The sequence below is a fragment of the Ochotona curzoniae genome, unplaced genomic scaffold (genome assembly GCF_017591425.1).
Source record: "Ochotona curzoniae isolate NIBS_2020 unplaced genomic scaffold, NIBS_Ocur_1.0 scaffold_3223, whole genome shotgun sequence".
NCBI lineage: Eukaryota > Metazoa > Chordata > Mammalia > Lagomorpha > Ochotonidae > Ochotona > Ochotona curzoniae.
The window spans coordinates 11,896,239-11,912,525 of NW_024467108.1; the positions used below are offsets into that span (position 1 = coordinate 11,896,239).

The window sequence follows — 16,287 nt, forward strand, 5'->3', positions numbered from 1 at the left end:
CCTATTATTTCTGTTTCTGTCAAGAATTCTAAGACAATCATTAGAGCAAGATGCAAATATGTGATCTGGTCCTGATTGTGAATCTTGATTAGCATAGTGTCTACCTAGAATCACAGTAAAAATGTTCAGCATATATTCACACTCACACACACATATATATCACATATAAAGTATATGTATAAGATATGTATATCTCACAGGTAAATATAAGGTAAATAAATAACATAAAAAAGGATATTCTTTTATGTAGTAAGAATTCAGAAGGAGGGTTTTTACATGGTTTAATTTATGGTTTCAAGATGTCCCCACTAAGAGTGCTTTCTCACCCCACTTATCTATCCTGCCATCTAAAACACAGGCTTAATTCTCAAACTGAAACCCCCTGTGGTGATAAACTGACTCCAATCTGTTGTCCCTGACATAGGCTTCCTCAGTTCCTGCATAAAAGAGGACAGGTTGCTGTCTCAGAATTCTAAATGTTATGGAATTAATTCTAATTACACTGAAGATGCACACTTACTGCTGATGTAGGTCAGAGTGCTAGAGTGTATTAATTGGCCCATGTCAATGAAGATCTGACACTGACTGAGTCATATTAGAGTCCAACAAGACACACAGGTTATGATGGGAAAAAATAGACATTTCAATCAAAATCAGAGACAATGAAAAATGTGGAAAAAAACTGGAAGAATAAAATAGGAAAAGAGAAACAACATGTGATGTGTGTGGTAATAGATGATCCATCACTAGCGAGAACTTAAAAAATGGCATTGGCTAGTGTAGCTAAAATTACATGTAAGAATAGATGACCAAGCAGCATGTGGGTTGTCTTGCCACTCTGAAAGAACACAGAATGTGGGATGATTCTGAACAGTTAAGGTGGTTGCGAACAAAAGTGCTAAGAATAACATTACTTTTCTGCCATTCAGAGTTAAGGCACAGAAAAATAACAGCCATATCAACCAGGGTGTTTTGTCAGTTGCAAGTAACAAAATCCTATCTCTTACCATGTTTCAGGTAAAACAGTTGTGACAACTGGACATATTTGGTACTTCTTTCGGGGACTATGTTGTCTATAATATAATCAAGATTTAGTATGTCCATTAAAACTCCTGAACTCTCAGGATATCCCTGAGTTAGAGCTTTTTGTACCAAACTTCTCTATACAACCAAACAATGTTGATTCAAATCATGGAGAGAGATGCATCCTGACTAGATATTACTAAGATTACTAGATAGTACTAAGAGGTAGGGCTTTGGAGGTGATTATTACACTGTCCTAGTGATCATGTTGCATTCCCAGGGGTTATTTTGAGCATAGGTTTCTATGACCCTTCTTGCTTCCTCGTCCTTCCTTGTGTGTGTGCTTCTTTGCTCTCTGCCATGTTATGGTGCAGCATGAAGTCCCTTGCTGAATGCCAGCACGTTGCTCCTTGACTGTCTAACCTCTGTTCCGATGAGTCAAATTAACTTTTCCTCATAAATTATTGAGTCTGTAGTATGTTTTTTTGAATGGAAAACAGACTATGAAACTTCTCTAGTGTATATTTTGCATAAAAGGCATCAGTTTTGGAAGTGCTGTTGTGCCACCAGCAGTTTATACTGGCAATATTCCATCGTGGGCCAGGTTAAAGAAAGATATGAGGAACAGTGTAGCAAGCGGTTCACAGAAAAATATATTGGCCAACTTAGATGATGTAAGGGTACTGAGGCTTGGACTAATGAATTGCAAGAGAGCATTTGTAATAATCTGGTGATAGAGGGTTTGTGAGGTGAAAGAAGGGAACTAAATAACTCAGCTGGGAGCTTATAGAGAAAAAAAATGGAGATTTGAGTCAGCAGCTGGATTTAAGCTTACGTGCATTTTGTGCCATTTATCTAAATCAGCCCTTTGAGGTATATTTACCAGGCACTCTTCAGTCCCAAGACTTTGAAGCTTACATCTAAAGAAAAGTTAGATTAATGACTTCCAAATATCCATAAACCACATTTTAACACTCATTTTTTCTGGTGACATTTGATTTCAATGGTAAGATTACAATGAACTTCCCATACATTTAAACCCTTCTGGTTCCCAAACCAGTGATTTCTAGATAATAGAGACCTAAATTACCTGCCACTTTATCATTGCTCTTCTATTCTTGGGTATTGGTGCACAGCAATGGGTAACTTTGCAGGAGACAGTATGTGTGAATTTTGGGGTATTAAAGTCCTCTACAACATGCCAGCATTGTTTCTTGGAGAGCTTTGTGTTGTGGTCTTACTGTAGTGATGAGAGACATGAAGAGAACTGAGAAAAGGTGAAGGATCTCAGTAAAGTAACAGGCTGATGCAGCATGAGCTTAGGACATGACCTACCAAACATATTCAGAACTGTGATTTTTACAATACAATCCTATGATGTATTTGTATAAGGCTGCCTGTTAGAAAGTCACAAATGTCTTATTTGAACTAGTCTGGCTATAAGAAGAATTTAATCACACATCCACAGAAAAGGATTTATATCTGGTTGAGTCCAGAAGACAGAAGGAATTGAATGCTGCCCCATCTCTCTTTCTCTACCCCTCTCCTCTTATTCATCTTTTCCCCTCATTATCCTCCCTTTTACATCATGTCTTTGGTTTTGTTTAAAAGAAACCTTGTTTTTTCAAATGAGGTTGCACATAACAAGAAATCACTATGGTAGTCATCCTTCTGACTTCTGTTTAATACTTCACTACACATAGGAAATGCTGCGATTCAAAATTCACGCTGCCTTGTGGAAAATCCGAGAAACAGTCTGGCTTGATTTAGCTCAAATGCCTGTCTCAAAACTGTGAATCAACATCACCAAGAAAATTTTAAAAAATAAGAATTTTCCATGTGCTAGCTTCATATTTTTAAATCTAGTTAGCCTAGGACAGGGCCCAGGAATCTATTGCTTTTGTACTAGAATCTGGATAATATCATTGAGCTGCTTTCTATTACTCTGCAATGAACAGTATGACCAGAAATGCTGTATAATTAAGACTTTTCAGTTGACACAGAAAGGAGGAGACAGTTCTACAAAAGGAAGGGGGGTGTTATTTCAAAGAGGAGGGCTGGTTTTATTGTATAGACAACACAATAACCATTTACAAGTGGAAACTGGAAATGGAGGATCATTAAACTATTTTAAGAAGGCATCAGAGCATCTGAAACAAACATCATAGCTTCAAGTTATTAATCCAAATAGCGAAACATTGTTACCACTTATTATGAAAAAACTAAATTCCTGTTAGTTAACCAAGAGAAGATAGAGCTGAAAACAATGCCAGGCTACTACAGAAGTCATGCTTGTAAAACCAAAGGAAGTTTCCATATAAGAGCTTAACAAATGTCAAAATATTACTGAAATATTGGAACATATCTATGTCAGAGATCACTTAATACATTTATAATTTAACCACAACTATACAAGAAAGTAGAATCACGTGTCACCCCTTTGATCCTTCTTGAATTGCACTGAAGTTATACCAACAGTGCCATCATTCAAACAAGTGGAGCTTAGTAACATTTACCATAACTTATAATATTGGGCATCTCAGATGTGTCAGGAAGCCTTTGAGGCATTATAATATACTATAGTTTCTATTTTTTACCACAATGGTGGGAAAGAGATATAACTATCCCATGGCGAAAACTGAGACTATAATAGGTTAAGAACTCGCATTAGGTCGCCAGGAAAATCACTGATCCTGGATTCAAAACAAGGTCTAAACCCAAAGACTGTGCTTTTTTTCATGATCCACATAACTTATGTTCATTCCATAAATCTTGAACGCTAATGGAAGTCTGATCAAAATTCAAATGTAAAGGTAACACTAAAGCTTATTTCATCTCATTTGAATATATGTCCAGGAGTGAGATGGCTGGGTCATATGGTAGATCTATTTTCAGGTACCTGAGGAATGTCTATATTGCCTTCCACAATGGTTGTACTAGTTGCATTCCCACTAACAGTGGATTATGGTGTCTTTTTCTCCATGTACCCCATGTTCATAGAACCACAATTCACAATAGCTCAGATATGAAATCAACCCAGATATCTATCTACTAATGGCTGGATAAAGAAAACGTGATACAAATACACTATTGCAATACTACCAAGCCATTAAAAACAATGAAATCTTGCCCCGGCACAGTAGCCGAGTGGTTAAAATCCTTGCCTTGAACACACCTGGATCCCATGTGGGCGCCAGTTCTAATCCCAGCAGCCCTGCTTCCCATTCAGCACTTTGCTTGTGGCCTGCAAAAGCAGTCGAGGACAGCCCAAAGTGTTGACACCCTGCACTCGTGTGGGAGACCAAGAAGAGACTCCTGGTCCCTGGCTTCAGATTGGCTCAGGCCCAGACATTGCAGCTGCTTGGGGAGTGAATCAGCAGATGGAGGATCTTCCTCTCTGTCTCTCTTCCTCTCTGTATATCTGCCTTTCTAGTAAAAACAAATAGATCTTTTCTTTTTTTTTTAGGAAAAAATCCAATTTATTTGTACCAAAATAAACTTATCTTTGAAAAATTATATTGTTTTTAAGGGATTTAGGGGAGTTTATTTTATAAAATGTCTGAAACAAATATTCTTTTATCATTACTAATTTCTATTCATTGTTTCCTTCTCTCCTCCATCCTTGTTCATTAGATGTATTTATATTTTAGTCATAGAAGTCCTAGCCTTTTAAATTTATTTAGTGCATTCCAGACTCCAGCAGGTCTAATTTAAAACCCCCTTGGTTTTGATACAGTTTTTGTTCTTTTTGCAAATTTGTATCAATCCTTTATTATCCCATATAGTAGCAAATAAATCTTTTAAAAATGAATGAAATATTGGAGCTGGCACAATGGCCCGACGGGCTAACCCTCTGCCTCCAACCACCTGCATCTCGTACCGGAGCTGGTTCATGTCCCAATTGCTACACTTCTGACCCAGTTCCCTGCCAATGCACCTATGAAAGTAGCAAAGGATGGTCCAAGTGCTTTCCCATATGAGCACTTGGACACCCATAGGAGCATTAACATGTGACAACTGTCTTACCATTACCACACCCTACATATGGACCGTGGCTTTGTGTTCTTGCTGTTAAAATAGCTGAAGAGATCTTTAAAAAATGAGGAATTTAGACATACAAAGCTTCAACATTGTTTTAAGCAAAAAAAAAAATCCTGAATACAGTTGGAATTTAGGAGTTTTTACTAAAAATCAGTAGTATAACACAACGAATTTAGCCTAAGTAAGTTAGCCATCCAATGATTTTCTATTTAATTTGATATCTGGCTAAATCTAGGGCAACTATTAGCATGCAATTATAATGTGTCACTTCTTATCTGGCAGTTATCAAACACTACTTTCAAAATTTCCATATTATCCACCTTATATCCAAATTTACTCAATTTATAGGAATTTGCAGGATGCAATAAATCTCAACCATTTCTCTGAGCCTCAAAAACCCATTCATTTTGATAGATGATAACAACATAAATAAATCATTTCACTTGGGGGAATGACTCAGATCTTAGTTAATTTTTTTTTTTTTGCCTTACTTACAGAAGAATATTTCTGACTTATCAGACAGAACATTCAAGTTGTACCAGCTGTCAGGAAAGTACTGCAACTGCTTTGTTTTGTTATTATTGTTAATGTTTTGAAAGTTTGTTTTTAAGTTTTTTGCTGAGGATGGAGGCGAGCAGGAGAAAGTGAAAAATAACCACTTCAAATTTTCAGCTAAACTGTAGCCATGCATCCTGGTTGTGGTTATAAAGGCATGGCAAATCTATTATCCTCACTTGGGTCAACTAGCTTCTCTTGATATCAGTGATGTCAGAGTGGCAGAACTTGCTAACTCCATACATGAAACTGAAAAGAATCACCCAGAAACATGAACTTTACCTAGCCACTCCATCATAGCAGCCCAGGGCATCAGAAAAGTTTGATATTGCACAGGTGTTTTTGGCTGAGAGGCTCATATTGCTGCAATAAAATGAGTTTGCTGGATTATTCTCTGTAAATCTTTGAATCTGCCCCCTCTTGCATTTCCCTATCCTATAAAAACATGGAGGTTTGTTTTTATATCTTTCCTAATGTTTTTATTTATCCTCTTTCCTATCACTGTCAGCATATTTTGGCCATTTAGTAACATGTTCATCACAAATGGCATATTGTATATTTCAGTTCTATAAACATACACTGTTGCAGTCAATATTTTTTTTAGAGCACATACAATTATGTCACTGTCATACTTAAAATTCTTGGAAGGTTCCACTGTTGCCTTTAGGATAAAACCTAAATCATTTGGTATGCTATCCACGGCATCCAGCCTCCCTGCCATCTTTTCAGGCTAACCTCTCATCAATTCCAATTTATAAACTGACATACGATCCTTCCAAACTACTTGAAGTTCCTTGGGAATGCATGTTTGCTATGGAACCTTGGACATTTGTGTTTGCCACATCCTGTTTATAAGTCTTCTTTCATTCCCCTCGGTTCTCATATTTCAGTGTATATATATATAATTTCTCATACCGCATTCTCTATCAGACATTCTCAGTAGTACTCTGTTCTTCACTTTTGCTCAATGGCTTTTTTTTTTTTTTAAGATTTACTTATTTCTATTGCAAGTCAGATATACAGAGAGGAAGATCTTCCATCCGATGATTCACTACCCAAGTGACCGCAACGGCCAGAGCTGGGCCGATCCAAAGCCAGGAACCAGGAATTTCTTGCAGGTCTCCCATGCAGGTATAGGGTCCTAAGGCTTTGGGTTATTCTCAATTGCTTTCCCATGCCACAAGCAGGGAGCTGAATGGGGAGGGGCTGCAGGGATTACAACCAGCACTCATATGGGATCCTGGAGCATGTAAAGCAAGGACTTTAGCCACTGCGCTAGACCCTGGTTTACTTTTCTAACCAAACAATAAAAATTTATAAAAGAGGGATTCTGCCAGTGCTTGTACTAGTAAGCTGTTGATGACCAAATATAAATATAAATAAAAAAATAAATATATATATATTTGTAGATATATATATAGATAGATATATATGTGTGTATGTATATATATCTATCTATATATTTGTAGCACTAACTGTCCATGGCAAATAGAGAAAATGCAATGACCAATACTGATACAGAGTTGAGTCACCATGTTGTCTTCAAATTGTCCAGTGAGTTTCCATTTACTTTTCACGTAATCATGGTAACATAAATAGACTCTATGCTTAAATTTTTCCATCAAAAATTTCACAAACCAGTGGAAATGACAGATTTTCTTCATAATTTAGTGTGATGACTTTTTTTAGTTGTATTATTTTATAAGAAGGCATGTTGCATGAGAATAAAGAAGTGATTCTTACAGAAAATGGCATTTGAGATTTATTTTGAGGATAGCCACTCAGTGATAATGAACCTAACATCTCTTAGACACAAAATTGAATCCTAGCTTCAAGCTTTAATACTGTAACTATTAATAAAATTTTGCTATGTGAATATCAGTATTCTAATATGTAAATGAGTTTATAATATCTACCTCACAGAGATAGTAGTTTGATTTGTTTATTGCTAAATTAAATGTTGCAAAAGTAGAAACTTAAAATATGATAGCAAGTATCATAATTCCTCTACACTAGATGTCTGACATCTGGCAATGTAAGGGAAAAATGAAGTGGTTATGACAGATATTTTTGTTAGATTGATGTAGATGCTTTTTCTGAGACTGGATAGTTATATTTTATCAAAAACATAAGCTTCCTCGATGATACTGATAAATAATACCTGTGGAAAATATCTGTCACCTAAGGAAATATTAAGCATTGCTACATATGGTGTTCTAAGCCTTTACATTTACTTATTTATTCATCACAAAATCACTATGAGGTAATTACTTAAGCCTTATTCTCAGATATGAAAATTGAGGAACAAAGAGGTAACTATTGAGTTCAAAGTCATTTGATCAACAAGTGGCCATACCAATTTTGAAACCTGGATTACAACCACAATTTTATTCAAACCAGAACTTCATATGTGCTTCATTATTTTTCAAGTACTGGAGCATGGTATAATTCCAGCATATGCCAAAGATCCATTGAATTTATTCTACATTTAAGACATTACTTTAGGCAGAGTGGTTATAGAAGTAACTATATATGCATGTATAGCATACATTTGGGGACATATATAGATGCTAACAAAATAAACAATGACAATACAGCATTTGAATATTGGTAAGTATAACTAAACAGTAACACATCTGTAACAGGCAAAAAGGAGGGATGGAAATGTTGCACTGATTTAAATGGGATAGACAGTTGAAGACTTCTAGTGATTGCAAACTGACTAAAGAGTTAATCAATAAAAAAATAAATCACATAAATGTCAAGCAAAACTTTTCTAGTCAGATAGGATATCATACATGTATACAAAATACTGGTAGTGAGAAAAACATGAATTTTGGACAGATGTCAGTATAGCTAGAATGAAATGTGTGAGGAGTCAAAAGTAAAGATATAATTTGGAAAGCAGAACAGGGGTTACATTTCAGAAGACATGTAGCTGATGAGAATTAAGTGTCATAATCACCTTTGTAGGAATTTAATAATAACAGTGGTATGACTAGGTTCATATCTTGAAATATTACTCAAGTTACTTAGAGTAGAACAGTGTGGCAAAATTCAAAGTAATTATAATGGTGTAGGAATAGGATACTTTTAGCTCCACTGAAATTCAGTAGACTATGAGCCTAAAATGGGATTGATTTTGAAGAGTATTTTTTGGTAAAATCCACATGATTTGGTCATGGAACTGAGTAAAAATAGTAAGTAAAGATTTTTGGATATTTTGGTCTGATAAGGAAAATCATAGAACCAAGTAACCAAGATAAGGAATAATAGGGTAGGAGTCACTTTGTCTCTGAGGGAAGGAATGCAGGGAAAAAACACTCTTGTTATTAAAATGGAGATGTGAAATGGAATGTTTAGCTATGTACTCAGGAGAAAGACCATGACTTCAAATTCAGCAGGAAGAAAATCAGCAAGGAGATAGAGAAGGAAAGCTAACAAGTTGGATTTATTGGGGTTTTGGTTTGTTTGTTGAATTTTGGTTTTAGGTCTTTACTTGAGAGAAATAGTCCATTTCATTTTTCACTTGCAAAATGCCCACGTTATTCAAGAGTGGGTCGGCAGCCAGAGTCAGGAGCCAGAGAAATCAATGCTGCTGTCCTATGTTGGTTCCAGGAGCTTGAACCATTATTTCTCTGGCCCAGGATCTGTATTGGTGGAGTCCAGAGCTGGAGCAACGTATTCAATTCTGAGCATCACATAGGGGCTAAGCTAAGTGCATGCTCTAAGTAGTGCACTAAGCTAAATGCATGCTAAGTAGTGCACTAAGCTAAATGCATGCTCTCAGTAGTTGATATTTAAAATCCAGGTTTAGATTAAATCTTCTACAGAATCAGAAGAAATTGGAAAAGGGATCTGTTTACTGGATATGCGTTGTGCTCAATATTCAGCAGCGAGGGCAGCAAGGAAGCAGAGAAGGGTGGCCGATGAGCAAAAGAACAGAATGTGACTTGTTCTGGAAGTTAAAAATTCACACATCTCGGAAGAAAGAAGTAGCGACAGCCATGTCAACTACTACAGAAGTCAGTAAGGCCTGGAGACTGCTGATTGAATTTAGCAAGATAAAGCTTTTCATGAGTTTGATAGTAATGGTTTTAGGAATATTGGAGATAAAAAATTTAAAAGGTTTAAATAAGAAAATGAAGTAGTGAGGTGGAATTAATGAAAACAGACAATTCGTCTAGATTTGGGGGAAAGCTGAGCAGAATATTAGTGTATTAAGTAACAGGAGGGTAATATCAGGTCAGGTTAAGGCCAATATTTTAAAAAGTGGAATACATGACATCATGTCTGTGTTAAAACTATCTTGGAAAATCAAGAGAGAAAGTGACATTGCAGTAGAGTGAGTAGGAAACCTAAGACCTGAGTTATTACATGAACAAGAGATTATGGAGTCCAGGTTACACATGAAAAGAGCTGGTCATTGTAAAGGGGAAGAAGATTCTTACATTGTGATAGGGAAAATATGCTAGAAAACCTGAAAGGGGAGAAGTGGTTTTCACTTCATTGCTTGGATTTTCTCAAAGACAAATGAAAGGAGGTTAACAAATGAGTGACGATGAAGGTATCTTATACATAAAACAGATCAGGAGGTTAAGAAATTGCTGTTCTATAGCATGACAAAGTAATTTTTCTGGATAAATGTATAAGACTGGCAGGAGATTTTGAGTTTACATGAATACATGGATAAAAATTTAAATTGAAGCATAAATTCCTCTTTGCAAAATCATTGCTCATATGCTGCTATGGAATGAGCAAAACAATGTTTTAAGCAGGGCAAGAGGACCAGTATTTCTCCAGTGATTACAAAAAGAGGGAGGACAAAGAATTATACAATCCATGAGAGGCAGATTTATAATGGATGACCAAGTAATATGTAAGTTAGGAAAGAAGGGGAGAGCACAAACAAAGGTGACATTTCGGAACGAAGCAGGGTGAAATCAATGATTCCAGATCTGAATGAGTTAAGGAACCTTGGAGAGGAGGTACTAGATAAGATGATAAGCACAGAGAGGAGATTGTATTCATAGAAGACAACATTTGACATAGAGATTTTTGAGGGTAGCTATAATGACAGTGGCAAGAAGAGGGGGAAAGGGAAGGGAATGATGCTAAAGTAAGGAGACAAGATCAGAACCCAGACTAGAATTCACAATCCTCTTACTTCTATAGAATGTTTCATCTCACATGGATGCTAGCCTACAATTACTTTTGACCTATATGACCAGAGTAGATAAATAGTTTTCTAATCAAGATGTTTGTGTACCTTGAATGTAGGAAGGGAGAAGGTTTGGCCTGAGGGACATGAGAACTGTTCAACAGCATTAGGTCTCGTATTTGAAGAATTCCACATTTTCATTTTGTATTGTGCACCACCAATAACATTGCCATTTCTCCAGAGATTAATGAGATAGGAAAAATGTATTCTTTTCTTCTCACTTGGCCTAATTTTCCATAAACCTAATTTTTCTCTATTTAGCATACCATTAAAATTTTATAAAAGTTCATAATGGAAGCTTTAAAGAACCTATCTGCCAGACACTTAACTTTTAATGCAAATTTCCTTGTAAAATCACATACACTTAATCAAAATTAGGCTGAAATGATAAATTCTCTTACTCAAGAATGTGAATAATCAGGAAACTAAAAAGAAGATATAAAGTAAAGTACAAGTCTAGAGTCTTAATTCAAGATTAAATGATGGTTTGGAGGAAAAAGTATTACTTTTCTTATACTTTTATTATGCGCATATTATATTAAAAGAGGTTAAAATAAGTAACTATGAAAAGAAAAACTAAAAATTTACACCAAATCCTTAACAAGAATTACTTTGTTTTATATCCTTCCAAGCATTGCACATGTGCTTTTGAAGCCATATAAATGAATATAGGTATATACTTAATGGATTCTATTTTAAATACAATTTTAAAACTAGATACTTTAACTTTGGCAATAAAATCTAGATAGACCTCCTAAACTGTAATTAAAATATTTTTCTAAAATGCTTTCTTCAATGTAATTTAATATCCTGCTGTTAACCGAGTATGTCTTTTTCAATCTTCAGCCTCATAAATAACAGTATGAGCAATCATTATTTGTTCATTCCAACATGCACAATTCTGGATTTAAAAAATGCATGCTCATGTTCTAGATTTTGATCCATGTTTCCAAATTGCTCCTCTGTGGCTACTTCACTTCCTAGACTTCTCAGTGGCACTGGATATTTACTTTAAATTTTTGTTAATTGAAAAGGTAAAAATATTTTGTTGTTACTGTCTTTGTTTCTTAATGACATTGAATAGGTTTTAAAATGTTTACTTGATAACAGTTTCAGTGTTTTCTTCCAGGAGGTTTTTGATATTTTTGTTTGTTTATCACTTTGTAAAACTTCTCAGTTGGTAAGTACTATGTCAAATAGACATTCCTGAACTTGCCAAAGGCCTTTACTACGGCCATATTTGCAGTGCTCAGCAGGTCGTTGTGTTTCTCTCTATGGAATGGTTTTAAAATTTATCATTATTTTGGCATGTTAATTAACTGCCTGTTAGTGAAAATTTACTATTTTTCTCCCTGTGTTTACTGACTCTGCACTCAAGGAGATGTATAGCAGAAGTGTAGCAGATGTGGAAACAATGTGCAATATGTCTTTCTGCATCCAGATCAAAGATGGATTCCCAGTGAAACAGTTGAAAATATCCTGACAGTGGGACGCTGGACTCTAACATTGTCCATGTCTACAATGTTGGGAAACACTTCAATAGTAGAACCATGGACTTACAACTGTTCATGAAGGACCACACATTGTAATGCTAGAGGGAAAATCAGTGGTGGGAGGGAAGTTGTGGAGGGGAACAGGAAATTCCAGAGCCTATGGAACTGTATCATAAAACAATAATAAAGAGTTAGAAAAAGAGAAAAAAACGATAAATCAAAAAATGCATGGTAACTGTAGTAATGATGACACTGCACTAGCATATAGATGCTCAATCATTTTTTCTTATGTATATTTCATTAATATTATCACTGGAATGCTCCTGAAACTTTCAGCCTATAATTAATATATACATGAATAATTTCACAGAGATCTAAGCAGAATTGGGATATAGGTTTAAGCATATTTTCTTACCCTCTCCAATGTAATCTCTTCAAATTCATATTCGATTTCTGTTCCATTGACCTGTACATAATAAAAAAGAGAGAAATAATACTATTAACTATGTATCCAAAAGGAAATGATTTGATTTAGGAAAAATGGTTTGGTACCAGATTTTCATAAGAATATCAACACTTTCCTGATGTTTGTTATTATATGTTTTCATGCAAATGAGATAAAATCCAAACTATTCTAACAACATGTAATAGACATTTAACCAAAAATAATGAAAGATTATTACATTCCTTTGAGTTTATGATTTTAGTAGATGGGAAGGCAAGGCAAAATATGTTTCATGAAGAGTTTACAAAGAAAAAAATCATCAATGAGCTATGTTACAGCTACCAGGGACAGCTTTCTGATTTTATGGTGTTGATGACATACAAACATATATCATTTGCACTTTTTTGTAATAAACTATTATTAATAATGACTGTGCCAGCCAAGAAGTGATTTTATTTTTTTTTTTTAGGGCCCAAACTCAGGTAATTTACCCTCACCGTCCTTTTGTTATATTTATTTGCAAGTCTTGCAGCATTTAACCAGGCCCATGTACTTCAGTGGCAATAAGAAAAGGACATGTTTTGAAATGTCCAGTTAGAGAATTTTTAATCATCCAACCCAATCCTTGAATTAATTAGAATTTCAGGAAAGAAAGAAATATGTTTCAAATATACTCAGGAACCTTAGATTTCAACAGATGTGCATAGAGAAAATATGAAGAGTAGTTATAAAATAATCTAACAAATATTGAAGTCCCAATTTTGTCTATCATCAAGTTCTCAGCCAATAAAAATAAAAAGTAAATAAATAACAATCACTGAGGAAGAGTATTATCAAATCAGCTCTCTCTTATTTCCGATATGCATCTTGGCAACACCATTAGATTTCAAGAATCAACCAGAAAGAGTACATTTTAACTAAAGTCTATAATTTTTGTAGGGTTGTGACTTCAGTTTACTTTTCTATCTTGGAGTAATTCAAACAGTATTTGCCAAAAGAGAGCTCTGTGAAAGCAAGGACCACCGAGCCAGCCCCCTTGCCTAACACAGCCGGGCAAGAAAGGCTTGAAAGAACAAAGAATGAGTGAATTAAAGGCTTCTCTTCCAGGAGGAATTTGGATGTAAAACATCAACTGAAGGTGTAATTATAGATGTAATCAAAACTGTAGAATTACAATGATAATGAGCTTACTTACGTGTGTCTACCAAGCACTAAAAGCATGTTTTTGATTTTCCAATTATATGAGTTAATTGGTGAATCACATTTTACTGTGTTACTACATTGTCAAACATCCCTAAACCAAATTTGATTTTCTGGGCTTCAGCAACTTGATGACTCACACAAAAAAGCCTCGATGAGGCTAGAGAGCTAGAGAGCTTTAGCAGCTTTATGGAGGATTTTTTTTCCCACATATGTACTAAAGCAAAACTGAAAATCCTTGCATATGATGTTAACATGTGACTTTTGTTTGTTTCTATAACTTGCTTTAGTTGATAGCAGGAGGATAGAAAGGGAAGTCTGAATTACTGTGATATGCTTTCATTCACTCTGTATGACTCCTTGAAGCTTTTCTTTGCTTCAATGCTTCTCTAGTAAGCTCTTCACACTATTAAGGTATTGAAAGCCAGGGAGAAAACAACTTCAAAGAGAAAAACAAACTCTGAAATAAATAACTGAAGTCTGAGGGTAAAAGCAGTTCTGTTATACAGTGTCTAAAAGGCAAGAGTACTTTAGCTGCATATATTGCACAGGTGGGGCCATTTCAATCTTAGCTTAACAGCATTCAGGCACATACTCATATATGCTGAGTCTTAAATTTTATACATCATATACATACTTGCATATCCCAATTGATATCTCACAGTTCCCTGGTCAACCAAATTAACTAATGTAGTTTTATATTTACTTCATGAGTCTTTTATTTCTAGTTCAAGAAAATATCGTGTTTTGCCTATTTAATAGACAAGCTCCCTACATAGGAAGGAAAGTTGTTGTGATGAAAATTTACTGTTAAAATAAACCACTCTTTGTCTACAGCAGGATTTAGTACAACCACAGAGGAGGGTAAGGTTTAAAGTGTTAAGTAAAGTAACACTCCAACCTTTAATTGAAAGTATTCAAGGCACGGAATCACGTTAGGAATCCAAGATGTTTGAAAATCTCTGGCGCCTATTATCTCATTGCTGTGGCCCAAGTTCTACTCAGGCATCCTGAACACATGAAAATCTGCTGCATCTCTTGACAAAGATCTTGGAGAAAAGGATGACAGAAAGAGTTTTGGGACAAGTGTAGCAGATTAAGCTGCTTCTTTGGATCCCTGTATCCCATATTGCAGTGCTGGCTCAATTCTAGCTCCTCCACTTCTTATCCTACTTCTTGTTGATGTATATGGAGAGGAGGCATATTGCAGTGCTGGCTCAATTCTAGCTCCTCCACTTCTTATCCTACTTCTTGTTGATGTATATGGAGAGGAGGCAGATAGTGGCTCAAGGATTTGGATCCCTACCACTCACATGAAAGACCCAAGTTCACTGGATTTGACTTTGTTCATGTGGGGAAAGAACCAGTGGACACAAAACCGCTCATTTCTCATATTCTCTATCACTCTATATTTCAACTAACATAGAAAATAGATATAAAATATTTATGAATAACCTCATCTTAATGAGACATACCTAAAACTGGGCTGTGGCACCATGAGCAGCTGTGCCATTTCAAACTGGTAGACCAGCACACATTCTTGCATATAGTCTTTCTTTCTATACTTATTTATATATATTGACTGTTAGGTGATGAAAAGCAAAAAAGTATTTTCAGTAACCGATCCCTACATATACTCAAAAATTCTCACTCAGGAAAACCAAAACTTTGTTGTTAATAGTTCATATCTTTTATGGGGTTAGAGATTAGTCATTGTTTACTGAACTTGTCCTGGTGGTTTCTCTACCTCTAATCAATTTGTCAATACATGACTTTCTTTTTTCTTTTAAAAATTTTTATTAATATAATGTAAACAGATTCCATGTATTTCATAGACCCAATTCTAAGAAGATAATGATTTCCCTCCATCCCTCCCTCAATTCCTAAAGTAATTTTCCTGAAAACTTCTGCTAAACATTTTTTTTCTTGTCTGGTATTCATAATTCCTATGATATTTAAGTATCCTGGTAACGTATTATGCTTCTGATAGTTTGGGGACGAACCACTGCATGGTGGGCTTCCTGTTAACCTTTATTCCTATTAACCCTGGTCATCGCCATTTGTCTCATTTCCACCTGATGACTAGAAAAAATCATTTGTAGGCTTGAATAATCAACAAAATATATAGAATTTTAATCTTAATTCTTTAGCTTTTTAATTTTTCTGAACTTGATGATTTCTGTAGCGACAGCTGGTAGACCATAGTGGCAAGATAATCAGATAAATGCCACACATCGTCCTGCACTGTTCTAGGCATACATCCTTCCTGGCATCAGATGGCTGTTGAAGACTGACCCACAGTCTACTCA

General features: G+C 35.4%; 1 protein-coding gene across 13 annotated transcripts in view; it reads right to left on the bottom strand.

Moving 5' to 3' along the window:
• Positions 1 to 16,287, bottom strand: part of DLG2 (discs large MAGUK scaffold protein 2) — a 1,763,217-nt gene that overhangs the window by 578,161 nt on the left and 1,168,769 nt on the right. For all 13 annotated transcript variants that reach the window (XM_040964332.1, XM_040964339.1, XM_040964335.1 and 10 more), the window contains one exon: positions 12,749 to 12,799. In XM_040964332.1, the coding sequence (XP_040820266.1) occupies positions 12,749 to 12,799 (51 nt within the window). The remainder of the gene's footprint in view (positions 1 to 12,748; positions 12,800 to 16,287) is intronic.